Raw genomic sequence first — 13,484 nt, 5'->3', positions numbered from 1 at the left:
GAACAGTGCTGGACAGATAGCCAGCACTCCGAAAGGCTGGCGCCTGTGTGCTCGTTGGCTCGCGTTCTAGAATGTAAGCTCCCCAAGGGCGTGTATGACTGTTCTCACGTTCATCTCGATAGGCCCCAAGGCTAGAACAGTGTCTGCAGGGCCACCACACCCCCCAACTCCCCAGCTCCAGGGAGTGCGCCCCTTGGAGGTGTGCAGAGCACGGCCCATGTGATTAGATGGTGGCCCAGAGTGCCTGACACTTAGTAGATGAGCAAGAAATATTTGTTGCTATGTATTTATAACAGGGATGTCATGCCCTCTCTCCTCCACGTGTACGCACACCCACGCACACGCACGCGTCTCAGGTGTGTGCCTCTGTTTCCCCGACAGATGAGAAGGAGGAGAACATCCTGGGCAGCATCCCCCTCCTGAGCTTCCGGGTGGCCGCCGTGCAGCCCTCAGACAACATCAGCCGGAAACACACCTTTAAGGTCAGTTGGCCCCCCTCTCCCAGGTGAGGCAGGGCACCTACGGGAAAGCAGCTGCCTCCTTTAGGAATCCCACGTGGTGCTGGGGGGAGCAGGCAGTGGCTCCTGGACTCAGGGAAGCTGTCGTAAGTGTCACGCCAGGCTGCTCTGGGAAGCCCTCCTCTTCCTTCGGGGTCATGTGGGTGATTCTCCCTGAGGTGGGAGGCAGTAGAGATGTGCTTCAGTGGTACCACAGTTTTGTTTTGTTTTCTTTTTAAGGCCGCACCCATGGCATATGGAGGTTCCCAGGCTAGGGGTCTAATCGGATCTAGAGGTGCCAGCCTACACCACAGCCACAGCAGCGCCAGATCCCAGCCGTGTCTGTGACCTAGACCACAGCTCACGGCAAGGCCAGATCCTTAACCCACTGAGTGAGGCCAGGGATCGAACCTGTGTCCTCATGGATGCCAGTCAGATTCGTTTCCACTGAGCCACAACAGGAACTCCTCGATACCACAGTTTTTTCCTGGGGGAGAAATTGTTTTGTCCTGAACCTGTGGACCCTCTGCCCAGTGGCCTGGCACCTAAGAAATCCCTCATAGCAGAAGCAGGAGCTAGGGGCAGGTCAGGCTCTGAGATCCCTTCTGGAAATTCTTCTTCCCCCACGTTGGGCCCAGGGAACTATACCCTCCCCACCAGCACCAAATTTACCAACCCAATTTTCAATCATTAGAGAAAATTAGGAAAAAATAGGAACTGAGTTTCATTATAATCAAGAGCTGCCAACCTCATGGAGACCCAGTTGAAGGGAATTAGGAGCCCAGGGATGGAGTTCCCCTTCGTGGCTCAGTGGTTAACAAATACAACCAGGAACCATGAGGTTGTGGGCTCGATCCCTGGCCTTGCTCAGTGGGTTAAGGATCCAGTGTTGCCGTGAGCTGTGGTGTAGGTCGCAGACGCGGCTCAGATTCTGCATTGCTGTGGCTTTGGCGTAGGCGGGCAGCTGCAGCGTTGATTAGACTCCTAGCCTGGGGACCTCCAGATGCGTGGGAGCGGCCCAAGAAATGGCAAAAAGAGAAAAAAAAAAAAAAAAGAGCCCAGGGAGATGGGCCTCTCCTGCCTGCTCAGTGTCACTCCTTGGAACCCCTGGGGGAGCCACCCTTTGAAGACTGGCCTGCAGCTGGCTTATCCTAGGCCAGTGCTTTTCCATATTTAAAAATTCATGGCCCATTAAAAACAATAAAAATTCCACGCTTCTTTTGTATTTTGTGCTTTTTTTTTCCACAATATAAAACCGTGATATCGACCATGCATTTTCTTAGTACAAAGCCCTCTCTCCCCTAGTGGAGAATTGCTGTCCAAGAGCCTGAAAACACTCAGGTGCCTCCAGGGCAGCATCTGAGGTCCTGGAGCCCCAGAGACTCTGCCCTTTTCTGTCCTAAGCTCTGCTCTGGTCACCTGGCCGCAGAAAGGTGAGCAGAAACACAGGAGGGAGGGACATCTTTGGCGCATACTTAGTTCCCAGCCTCCGGGGGTCCTGTCTGCAGAATGAACAATCACTAAAACTCTGGCTCCAGGGAGCTGAATTTTTAGCTGGGAAAATTGGAACAGGCTGTCTAACCAACAACAAACAGACCTGCTAAACACACACCCACACCCACAGAGTCAGACAGCCTGTCTCACCCTTCCCTCCAGACCTGTGTGCTCCCACTTGTGCGTGCACACACACACACCCCCTCCAGCTCAGAGTTCTGCAGCAGCAGCAGCATTAGATCAACCTCCCAAGTGATTGGCACGTCCCCCTCCATAGCCCCAGGTCCCCGCACCCATCAGCCCCTCTCCTCCTTGCCCTTCCCCCAGGAATGCACTGCCTCTTTAAAATCCAACTCCGAGGGCTGTGCTCAGTGGCCCACACAGCGTTCCAACTGTGGCTATTCAGTGGCCCTTCCCCAGGGGAGGGGGGGCAGATGAGACAGATGGGAGGCTTGTCCTGCTGCCGCCACCAAGCAGAACTCTGGGATGACCAGTGACAAGCCAGCACTGTTCCCACCCAGCCTGCTGCTGAGCGCCTTAGTCTCCCCCTCCCACAGCCCCATGGTGGCACCTCCCTCAATTCTCTGGGCCCCTTTCATGCTTCCAGGCTGGTGTCCCCCGCCCCTGGCTCCCCATCAATCGCCCTGTCTTTTCCCAGGCCCTCTGCCTTCCTGTCACCAGCTGTTGTTCCCGTGCCTTTGCTCTCTCCTTGTTTCCCCACGGGCATGTTTTGTCCTCCAGCTTGACCGTGAGCTCTTCAAGTGCAAAGAGCATGTCATTGCTTTTCTTGTGACTGGTGCCCAGGGCAGAGCGCTGCACACACAGACACCCACTAGATGCTCAGCAAGTTAGTTATTTGCTGCTCGCTCCTACCAGCCAGATCTCACCCCTTAGTCTCACCTGTGTGTCTCTCTCCTCTGCAATAACCATGTGTCCTTCACCCGAGAGGGCCTGCCTGGGCCCCTGCTCCCCATATCTCTGTGCGGTTTCTTTCTTTCTTTCTTCCTTCCTTCCTTCCTTCCTTCCTTTCTTCTTTCTTTCTTTCTTCCTTCCTTCCTTCCTTCCTTCCTTCCTTTCTCTTTCTTTCGTCTTTTTAGGGCCCCACCTGCGGCATAGGAAAGTTCCAGGCTAGGGGTTGAATCGGAGCTGTAGCTGCTGGCCTAAGCCACAGGCATAGCAACACGGGATCCGAGCTGCATCTGTGACCCACACCACAGCTCATGGCAATGCCAGATCCTTAACCCACTGAGCAAGGGATCGAACCTGCATCCTCGTGGATGCTAGTCAGATTCATTTCCACTGAGCCACGAGGGGAACTCCTTTCTGTGCAGTTTCAACCCCCAGATATCTCCTCTCAACTTCACTAGCTTTTCATGGGTACCTCCCTGCCTCTGCCCAGCACCCCCACCTGGAGGTCAGGCACTGACAGGAGAGGTAGGGCGCTCCCTCACTGGGTAGCGGCTTTTCTGGGAAAAAGTCACCTGCTGGGGAAGGTGCCGAGGTAGAGTGAACGTTGGGCTGGGAAGCACAGGGATGGTGTGGATATGACATTGCTGCTGTTCCGGGCTTGCTCAGAGAAGCCCTGCCTCTCTCCTTCCAACCCAGAGACCCAGGGTTTAGTACCTGAAGGGTCAGAGACCAAAGTGAAGTTCCCATCTGAGACCCTTGGTCGCTTCTAGATCTCTTATGTTGACTGGAATGAAAAGGGCTAACTGCTTTTTCTGGAAGCTTGGTCTCTCTTAGGGAGTGTTCTGAGATCCCAGAAAGAACCCAACGCTGGAGCATCTTTTCCCTGTGGACCCTCCCCACCAAACAGATGCATCAGTTAAGGCCAGAGCCACATTGCAAGTTGTTGGCACTTGCAGAGCTGGTCTGGAGCAGAGCTGGTCTGGTCTGCACTGGGGTGCCCTGCCTTCTCTTCTCCACCAGCCTAGATTCCCAGGGTGCAAGCTCTCCACCCCTGTGCCTGGTGGGCTGAGCTGGGCCTTGCTGGGTGCTGTGGTCCCCAAAGTGACGCTGAGTAGAAGGGACTAGTCTGAAGAGCTCCCCAATTCCCTCCCCTGCCCCACCCCCCGGCTCCTCAACATTTCTGTCATGTCGTCTCCTCTCTCTCGTTCTCTCTGGTGTTCGATTGACCTGTTCTCTGCTTCTCCTCCTTCTGGCCGCGTGAGGACCCCTCCTCTGGACAGGAGCTCTCTTCAGGGTTCCCGCCTGCTGCGCCTGCTTGCAGCCACCAACTAGGTAGCGTGCTCCGACTGTCTGTGCATGCCCCCCACGTGCCCGCCACTGTCCCTCTGCATGGGAGAGACAGTGCCAGCTTCTCAGAGGCTGAGCAGGGACCGAGATGGGCACGTTCTCGGGGTTGGGGCGGGCATCTCTCCCAGGCGTAGGGTAATTGCCCTTCCAATCAAAGATGGAATTTTATGGGAGATCGGGCATGGTAATTGTTCCTCCTGCTTATAATCACCTCCGGTGGGGCAGGCGAGCTGACCTGGCTATCGGGCTGCCTAGTGGTGTCCGGAGAAGAGCTAGACAAGGCAGATGCTCAGACACCAGCTGGAGCTCTTGGGCAGCCGTGGGCCTCCTCGCCTTGCCCTGAGCTCCATGTGGGGCGAAGTGCTGCAGGGCAGGGGAATGACCTACCTGACCACCCGTTCTGGGGGCGTGGGTGTCTTCTCCCCACAGGTGACTGTGTGCTGGGTGGACGAGGCTGGGGCCAGTTCCACGCACTGCCTCTCCCCACAGGCTGAGCATGCTGGGGTCCGCACCTACTTCTTCAGTGCTGAGAGCCCCGAGGAGCAGGAGGCCTGGATCCAGGCCATGGGGGAGGCCGCGCGAGTACAGATCCCTCCCACTCAGAAGTCGGTGCCCCAAGCTTCACGTCACAAGTGAGTGCAGGGGACTGGGTGTGGGCTGGGGAGGGCCAGAGACAGGAGGAGGGAAGAGGTGGCCCTCTCTATGCCTTGGCTGAGTCCAGCACGTGGACTTGAACCTCTGAGAACACTAGCTCCTTGCCTCCCAGCAGGGTGCCTGGCTACGTGACTTCAGAACCTGCTGCCTCTTTGCCCCTGATCAGCTCTTCCTCTTCTCTCTGAGCTGCTGGAGGCCAAGAATGAAGCCAGGTTCCATCAGGGCCGGGCCAGGAGCCAAAAGAGCAGGGTCATTTACTTGTTTTGTTAGATACACAGGCTTTGTGGGAAGGTAGCCTCAGGTTCAAATCACAACGTGGCCACTTGCCCACTGTGTGACCTGAGTGTAAGTTACTTAACCTCTGCGCCTCAAAGAGAGTAATTATATTTCTACCTCCAGCGGTGGTCATGAGGACTAAATAGTACAGGCGAAAAGCTTGGCGTGCAGTAAGCACTCGGTATATGGCTGTTCTCATCATCTCACCCCGCCATCCCCCAGCGTCTCAGTGCCTGTTTCTACCTGAACCGGGCAATGAGTCTTGAGTTAGATGTTAACAGAGATCCAGCAGAAGGAGGTTTTACCGTATAGATGCCAAGTCTATTTACATGTCTTGAAAGTGTTTACCAAGCAGTGTCTCCACAGGGATGCTTGACAATGTTGAATCGGAGAAGGTGCAGGGAAAACATTATCATGAGATTCCATCTTTGCTTCCAGCAGGGGCGGACTTCCAGAAGCTCACGCATTCTTTTCGTGACTATTTACTATAAATAGAAATGTGGAGGAGTTCCATCTGACTAGGAACCATGAGGTTGCGGGTTCAATGCCTGGCCTTGCTCAGTGGGTTAAGGATCCGGCGTTGCCATGAGCTGTGGTGTAGGTTGCAGACACGGCTCGGATCCCGTGTTGCTATGGCTCTGGCGTAGGCCAGCGGCTACAGCTCCGATTTGACCCCTAGCCTGGGAACCTCCATATGCCGAGGGAGCGGCCCGAGAAATAGCAAAAAGACAAAAAAAAAAAGAAAGAAAGAAAGAAAGGAAAACGTGGGTAGGGTGCGAGGAAACCAAGGGAGGAGAAGCTCCTACCTCACAGGGCTTGTACTCTAATGGAAAGTCAGTGCTGGAAGCAGCTTCTTTTAGAGAGGCCTGGGAACCAGCATATTTCTATGCCTGTGACATTTGAGGCCACAGCTTTGGCCTCTGGGGTGCCCGCCACATTGATCTCATACAGTCCGACCCTTCCCGCCAGCGATGAGTCCAAGACTCAATGGAAGTTAAGTAACCTTCTGTAGGAGAGAGGGCTGAGCTGTGACAAGCCTCTGTGTCCTGGGACACCAAGGAGAGTTCCTGTTATGTGTGGTGTGTAGTGCACAGCAAGTGTGCACTGGGCTGCGTCAGGGACAGGCTGCAGAGGAGACCTAGCCTGGCTCAGGGCAGTCTCGGCCATAACTTGTGGGCTGGACGCAAGGTGGATCCGCAGAGGGGAGCGGAGAGCGAGCCGTGGAGGAGACGGGGAGGGCAGGATGAGCACACAGGCACAGGCAAGCTCAGATTGTGTTTTCTAATAGCCCAGACTGGAGCAAGAAGATAAACTGGTAGGATTTCAGAAACAGACTGGAAATTCTCTGAATCCTGTTCCCACCACGGCCTTCCTGTCCATCCTTCTCCGCTCCTTCTCTCCTTCCCAGTTTCCCTCCCACGCGCGCTCCGTGCTAGGCTGGAGTCGCTTACAACATCTCCCTTGGCATCCCACAGCCACGAGAAGCCAGACTCAGAGAACATCCCTCCCAGCAAACACCATCACCAGCCACCCCACAACAGCCTCCCCAAGCCTGAACCAGATGCCAAGACGCGAGGGGAGGGGGACGGCCGAGGCTGCGAGAAGGCAGAGAAGAGGCCTGAGAGGCCTGAAGTGAAGGGCGAGCCTCAGCTCAAAGCCAATGGCGTCCACGCTGGACCAGAACCAGCCTCAGAGCCAGGCAGCCCTTACCCCGAGGGCCCAAGGGTCCCAGGAGGCGGGGAGCAGCCTGTCCAGCCCAACGGCTGGCCATATAGCTCCCCCAGTCGGCCAGGGAGCACGGCTTTCCCGTCCCAGGACTCAGAGAGTGGGGGGCATCGGCGGAGCTTCCCTCCACGTGCCAACGCTGACAAAATTGCGCAGCGCAAGAGCTCCATGAACCAGCTTCAGCAGTGGGTGAACCTGCGCCGAGGGGTGCCCCCTCCTGAAGACCTGCGGAGGTGAGGCCTGATGGGGACGGGTGGAGTAAGGGTGGTGCTCCAGCTGGGGGCTGGGGCTGGGGGCTGACCGGGACGCATCCCCTGTTGGAAACCTTCTGGAAGCCAGGCTGAATTGGGACACCAAGAAAACCCCAGGGTTCCCCACTTGCCCAAGTCCTTTGTGCCCTGCGGTGCCATCTGGAGAGTTTGCCCCCTGCTCCTGGTTCTTTCTCTGTCTGCCTAATTCCTTCAGAGGAAGGCACAGAGCACCCAGTCCCTGAAACATGAGGCCAGTCATAGCGAGGGGCCTTTAGAGCTGTTCCAGTGACACATCCATCCATGCTGCTGACCCTTGTACCACATTTGGCTCTAATTGTTTGAAAGCCATTATTTATATATAGTTTTTAAAAAAGAAAACTATTGCGAGTTCCTGATGCAGCTCAGAGGGTTACGAACCCAACTAGTATTCATAGGATGTGGGTTCGATATCTGGGGCCTCGCTCAGTGGGTTAAGGATCCAGGGTGACCATGAGCTGTGGTGTAGGTTGCAGCTTGGATCTGGCATTGCTGTGGCTGTGGCATAGGCTGGCAACTGCAGCTCTGATTTGACCCCTAGCCTGGGAACTTCCATGTGCTGCGGGTGTGGCGCTTAAAAAAAGAAGAAGAAAAGAAGAAAAAGATTGCCACTTGTTGGCCCTAGTTCTACCCTCTAGACCCACTTACTCCTTTATCTAGTGGCTCTCAAATATTTGAAGACATTTTTTGGACTCGATCGCGTTCATCAGGGCAAGGGGGCTGCCCCTCCTTCCCTGGGCATCTGGACAGCTCCAGGGGCTGCAGGTAACAGCCTTGTGGCTGATGGCCTGGACTGCCCTGCCCTGGGGAGAGCACCTCACTAGCGCTGAGTCCCGGGAACCTGCTGGTTCCGCCCTTGACAAGATCATTCATCAGGGAGGGCGCCCCTTTATCCCCGCTCAGGAGCCCTCCTCCAGCTGCCCAGTGCACTAGTGTTCTTTCCGCGCTTCGCCTCTCCGGAAAGGATCTGATAAATTGGTTCATGCTGAGATAGAGATGGCTAATAAGGCTTAAAGTTTCTCCCCAGGGGTATTTCATTTTAAAGAGACAAAGACGGAAGTTCTCTGAATGGTGCGATTTCTGGCTTCAGGGTTGAGGGAGGGAGCTCGGAAGCTGGGTCTTTCCTTGTACCTCTGAAAACAAGCCTCAGTGCCTGGGCAGTGGGCACCCCTGTGTGCTCACAGGTCAGCCTGGGGTACCGCTCACCTGGCCAGACCCTGCCCTAGGCTGGAGGGCGTGGAGGTGGGACCTGGGCAGAGCGCTGGGGGCTTCCTTACAGAGTCCTCTCTCTCTCAGTCCCTCTAGGTTCTACCCTGTGTCCCGTAGGGTCCCTGAGTATTACAGCCCCTACTCCTCCCAGTACCCTGACGATTACCAGTACTACCCGCCAGGGGTGCGGCCAGACAGCATCTGCTCGATGCCCGCCTATGATCGGATCAGCCCGCCCTGGGCCCTGGAGGACAAGCGGCACTCCTTCCGGAACGGAGGCGGCCCTGCCTTCCAGCTGCGTGAGTGGAAGGAGCCTGCAGGCTATGGGCGGCAGGATGGCACCGTCTGGATCCCCAGCCCCTCCCGGCAGCCCGTCTATTATGATGAGCTGGATGCTGCCTCCGGCTCCCTGCGTCGCCTGTCCTTGCAGCCCCGGTCCCACTCTGTGCCCCGCTCGCCCAGCCAGGGCTCCTACAGCCGCGCCCGCATTTACTCCCCCGTCCGCTCACCCAGTGCCCGTTTTGAGCGGCTGCCACCTCGCAGCGAGGACATCTATGCTGACCCTGCTGCCTATGTAATGAGGCGATCCATCAGCTCCCCCAAGGTGAGCCGCCAGCCTTCCCCTCCTCCCCATCCCCCGAAATCCCCAGAAGCCTAAGACCATCTACTGAGAAGAGGTGGAGATGCAAGGGCATCTGGGCACATGAGGTCCCTGGGCTGTGTCAGCAAGACCAGCGATGCTGCCTGCAGTTCTGTCTATAGAGAGCTGCCTTGAGGGATTTGCCTTGTCCCTGAGTAGAAACACTCATCTCTCTGTGTCCCACCCCAGGCTGTGCCAGGAGCCCTAATTCTATATAAGAGAGCAGAGAGGGGTCTATCTTTTCAAATCTTGAGATCCTGGATAAATCATGGCAAGGATATTGCAATGGATAAATGCTGTCCATTTTCGTTTGAAAACTGCTCCGGGACAGGAGACAAGCATCCCTAACCTTGAGCGTCAGTTGGTGGGGAAGTCCACATCCCAGCCGGACCCCCTCACCTCTCCACTCCCCTTTCTCTTCCAGTATGATTACCTGGGAGACAGGCGGCCAGTCCCTGCAGGACTGTTCCCCTACAACTACCCACCATCCCCCACGGTCCACGATAAGATGGTACGTCCTCTCCTCCCGCCTCACTTCCCCTCAGGACCCCTCCCCTCCCAGGGCGCGGTCAGACTAGGACAGACAGACGCAGGCGGGCTCTGTGCCCAGTGCCTGGTCTGGTTTTTAGCAGCCTCTGGATACCTCCTCCCTCCCGGCCTGGCCTCTACCGTGCCAGTGTTCCGTGCCAGTTCCCCCCCTCCTCCTCCGTGACACAGGGCAGAGGAGCAGGGACGAGATCTGCAAGCATGAAATGCCCACATCCCCTGGACCTCAGAACAACCCTCCTCTCCAGCATGGGGAAGGGCCTGGACAGGGGGCCTTAGGTTAGGGGCTGGGAAGAAAAATTAGGCTGGAGCTCCCCAAATAAGCATGATCTTCTAGTCTTCTTCCGCCTAAGCGTGCATGCTTCCAGCTTGTCCTTGCGTGGAATGTCACTTTTGGGGAAAGAGACAAGGGGCAGGCTAGAGGAAGAAGAGATTTTCCGTATATGTCTTCTCCTACTTTCTCCCCGTTCTACTTGTGTCTCTTCCTGGAATTTGTTCTCCTGAGACTTTTCGCCTCCACCTGGAGAACGAGACCCCCCCCCCCCCAACTTTGAGGATTGGAGGGAACCACTGGGCCCCACAGGCAGAATCCTTATCCCCAAAAACCTGTTGCTGACCCCTCTTTCTCTGACTCTCTGCCGCCCGGCATCCAAACTCTATAGCCTGGACACACAGCAAATGCACCCATCCAGGAACAATGGGTGGCTTTTCCCAGAAAACTCAGAAAGATCCACTAGAAAGTGCTGACTAGATGGCTTCCTTTGTCCCTCCCTCTCCCCTGAAGGCCCAGGAGCTGAGGAGTGTCCCTCTCTCGCGGGAGCTGGGAGCGTCCAGCAGGCAACCTCTGTGGCTGCCCGCATCCTACCCCCGCCCTACCCCAGACTCCTCAAGGCCAGAGAGGCCTCTCGTTGTCGCTGCCCAGCTAACTCTTAACTGCTTTGCTTCCTTTTTTATTGTTTTCTTTTGTCATGTTCCTGTTTGTTTGTGTTGCCGTTGGGCCTCGGGCTCCGGGTAGGATGAACTTTTAGACCTTCAATTGCAAAGAAACCTAGAGTATTTGGATCAGCAGGTAGGCAGAGCTGGTGCCCCCTTGCCATTCCCCTGCCCTCCCATCATGCCCTGCTGCTCCTCCCCACCTCCTCATCCCCCATCCATTTGACAGCCTTTGTTGGCACAACCAGGACACAACAAAGTGGCTTATATTTTGGTTTGCGCCTTCACACCCCTGCTCTTCAAAGCCCTTTAAGGCAGCTGGGAGTTTCCTGAGGAAAGGAGAATAATAAATGACCACATGAATAATTAATGTAACCTCCTATTGGTTCAGCCCAGATGGAACTGCCCCGGGGGACAGGCGGGAATTTGCATTTTTGCTGGAGAAAGTTGCAGAGACGTGGAGGCTCTCCAGCGAGGTGCTCCAGCGAGGTGCAGGGTCCCAGGAGGCTAGGGATTTAGTTCACCCCGAATCTGGGGAATCATCCTGTCCTAGTCCACAGGTGGTAGTTGAACTCCATGATTTGGAAATGAAGGACTGCAGACCTGTGCTCTGATAATTTTTATAATTATATGAATCCGGTATATTTGTTAGTTCCTCTGTAAAGTTCTTTTGTATGCACGGCTCCTGTTTTGCGGAGAACTCAGTGCCCTGGAGGGAGGGAGTGTTGTCAACCTAGTTTTACAGATGAGCATCCTGAAGAGGATAGAGTGGCCCCGTGCCATGGAAGCAGTGGGCTGCCTGGGCTGTCCCCTTTCGCCACCTCGCCTTTTGATGCTAAGGAGGCTGTGATACTCACTGGGCTTAGGCAAACTAGGGGTCAGTATGTGGGGCATTTATGTAAGTAAGCACGTCCTCCTGTTCAGATCTGTGCTACAAATCATGGGGGACCTAGATGTGCCCACCATTGTCCTGTGGAGGCAGCCTGGGGTGGTGGAAATAATAATAATGATAATAATAATAAGCGTAGTAATAACGATAGCAGCAGATACCATGCCTGGGTGCTTCCTCTGTGCCACATACTATTCTAAGCCATTTATAGATCCTCATTCATTTACTCTTGATAACAACTCTGCAAGGTGGATATTGTTATTATCTCCATTTTATAGCTGATGAAACCAGCGCCCAGGGAGATCAAAAAACTTGCTGAGGACACACAGCCAGGGAAGGGCCGAGCTTGCATATGACTCTGAGCTCTTGACTCAGTTTACAGCTGAGGAAACATTAGATGCCTGAAACAGCTGGGGGTCATACCGCATCAGGATGATTTTGTGCTCTTGGCGTTGCAGAGGGAACCATCAACTTGGTATCAGAGGACAGGGCTGCAGCTGTTTGTGGTTCTGTTCACAAGCCATATGACCATCATCTCCCAGGGTTTCATAGATGACCTTAGGCGCTGGGAAGCATGACGGCCATGGGATTTTTTTGTTTTTTTTGTTTTGTTTGGTCTTTTTAGGACCACACCGGTGGCATCGGAGGTTCCCAGGCTAGGGGTTGAATCGGAACTATAGCTGCTGGCCTATGCCATGGCCATAGCAGTGCCAGATCCAAGCCACGTCTGTGACCTACACCACAGCTCATGGCAACCCTGGATCCTTAACCCACTGTGCAAGGCCCGGGATGGAACCTGCATCCTCATGGATACTAGTCAGATTTGTTTCCCCAGAGCCACGACGGGAACTCCCTGATGGCCATGTTTTAATCAGCTGAAATGGCTCCTGGCCCTCAAGAACATTGCATTTTAGTCCCAGAAGGAGTATGTGGTGTCCACACCATGAGCATTCCAGCCCATGTGGGGATGAGTCCCAGGATGCCAGCCAGAGCAGGACCAGGAAGCACTGGCAGGAAGCAGGGTCTGCGGTGGTGAGCGGGGCTCACGGCTGGCCTTCCTCCCTGCAGCCAGCCCACAATGCTCGCTGAGGGACTTCGGGCTTTGGAAATAACCTTTCGAAGGGCCTCCTCCTAAATAAAGGGTCATACTCTTAAAAGGTAGTTTTGTAGGATGAGAAGAGTCCAGAACATAGACACTGCCCTCTAGTTCCAGCTGTGCCATTTATAAGGGTTTTTTTTGTTTTTTGTTTTTTTAAACCTTGGAAATGTCATTTGGTCTTCCTGGGTATTTTCTTAATCATGAAATAGAGCCCGCCCTTTCTATCTCACAGAGTCATGGGGAGAATCCAGTGAGAACGTGCATGAGAGCACTTTGTCAGACATTGGTCAGGGGTGGTGATTCCTGATGTCATCCTTGTTCTTTCTCTTCCCAAACTCAAAAATGTTAATTGACCACCTTTGCTGTGTATAAGGCATTGGGTTAGGTGTTTTCTCTAGCATTTCGGAGGGACAGAAGGTGGCACTTAGGGTGGCACCCACATGGGCTAAAAGATCCCCAAAGCCACAACACGGGTGGGAGCAGGCCAGGGTGAGACACTTCCTGCATCCTTGATTGCTTTACATGCACTGGCTGGGGAAAGAATGGGGTCTCTGGGTGACCGGGAAGAGCTGGGCCTCTCTTGCCCTCTCAACGCCTGGTGTGTCTGTAGATCTGCCTTGTCCGACGCGCACACGTATACACCACACATGGGACACAGGCAGCAGACAGGAACATACACATGCGCATGTACACACACCATATACAATCACACCTGCACTGCACATGCACACCCCACACGCAATAAACATAGTCTCAGTTTCAAACACACACACACACACACACTCACACCCACACCCACACACATACAGGCTCTAAGAAGATAGGGATCGACTTAAGTCCAGATCCTTACAGAAAATGTGGTTGATGTCCTTTTGGCTTTTAATCATTTACAAAGAGTCAACCTCATATTATAGTTGCTCTTTTGAAAACCTTTTAAAGGTGTTTTTTGTTTGTTTTTTTGTCCATGCCCACTGCATGG

At 54.6% G+C, this 13,484-nt stretch overlaps 1 protein-coding gene across 17 annotated transcripts in view; it reads left to right on the top strand.

Moving 5' to 3' along the window:
• The window catches only part of PLEKHA6 (pleckstrin homology domain containing A6), a 155,907-nt gene that overhangs the window by 116,742 nt on the left and 25,681 nt on the right, over positions 1–13,484 (top strand). For 10 of the 17 annotated variants that reach the window (XM_047752084.1, XM_047752091.1, XM_047752087.1 and 7 more), the window contains 6 exons: positions 382–482; positions 4,677–4,879; positions 6,653–7,135; positions 8,486–9,002; positions 9,463–9,549; positions 10,600–10,653. In XM_047752084.1, the coding sequence (XP_047608040.1) occupies positions 382–482; positions 4,677–4,879; positions 6,653–7,135; positions 8,486–9,002; positions 9,463–9,549; positions 10,600–10,653 (1,445 nt within the window). The remainder of the gene's footprint in view (positions 1–381; positions 483–4,676; positions 4,880–6,652; positions 7,136–8,485; positions 9,003–9,462; positions 9,550–10,599; positions 10,654–13,484) is intronic. The other 7 variants (XM_047752079.1, XM_047752085.1, XM_047752082.1 and 4 more) reach the window with 4 other exon arrangements.

The sequence above is a fragment of the Phacochoerus africanus genome, chromosome 11, assembly GCF_016906955.1.
Source record: "Phacochoerus africanus isolate WHEZ1 chromosome 11, ROS_Pafr_v1, whole genome shotgun sequence".
In the NCBI taxonomy this organism is placed as follows: domain Eukaryota; kingdom Metazoa; phylum Chordata; class Mammalia; order Artiodactyla; family Suidae; genus Phacochoerus; species Phacochoerus africanus.
This window is presented reverse-complemented; position numbering and strand designations above follow the sequence as displayed.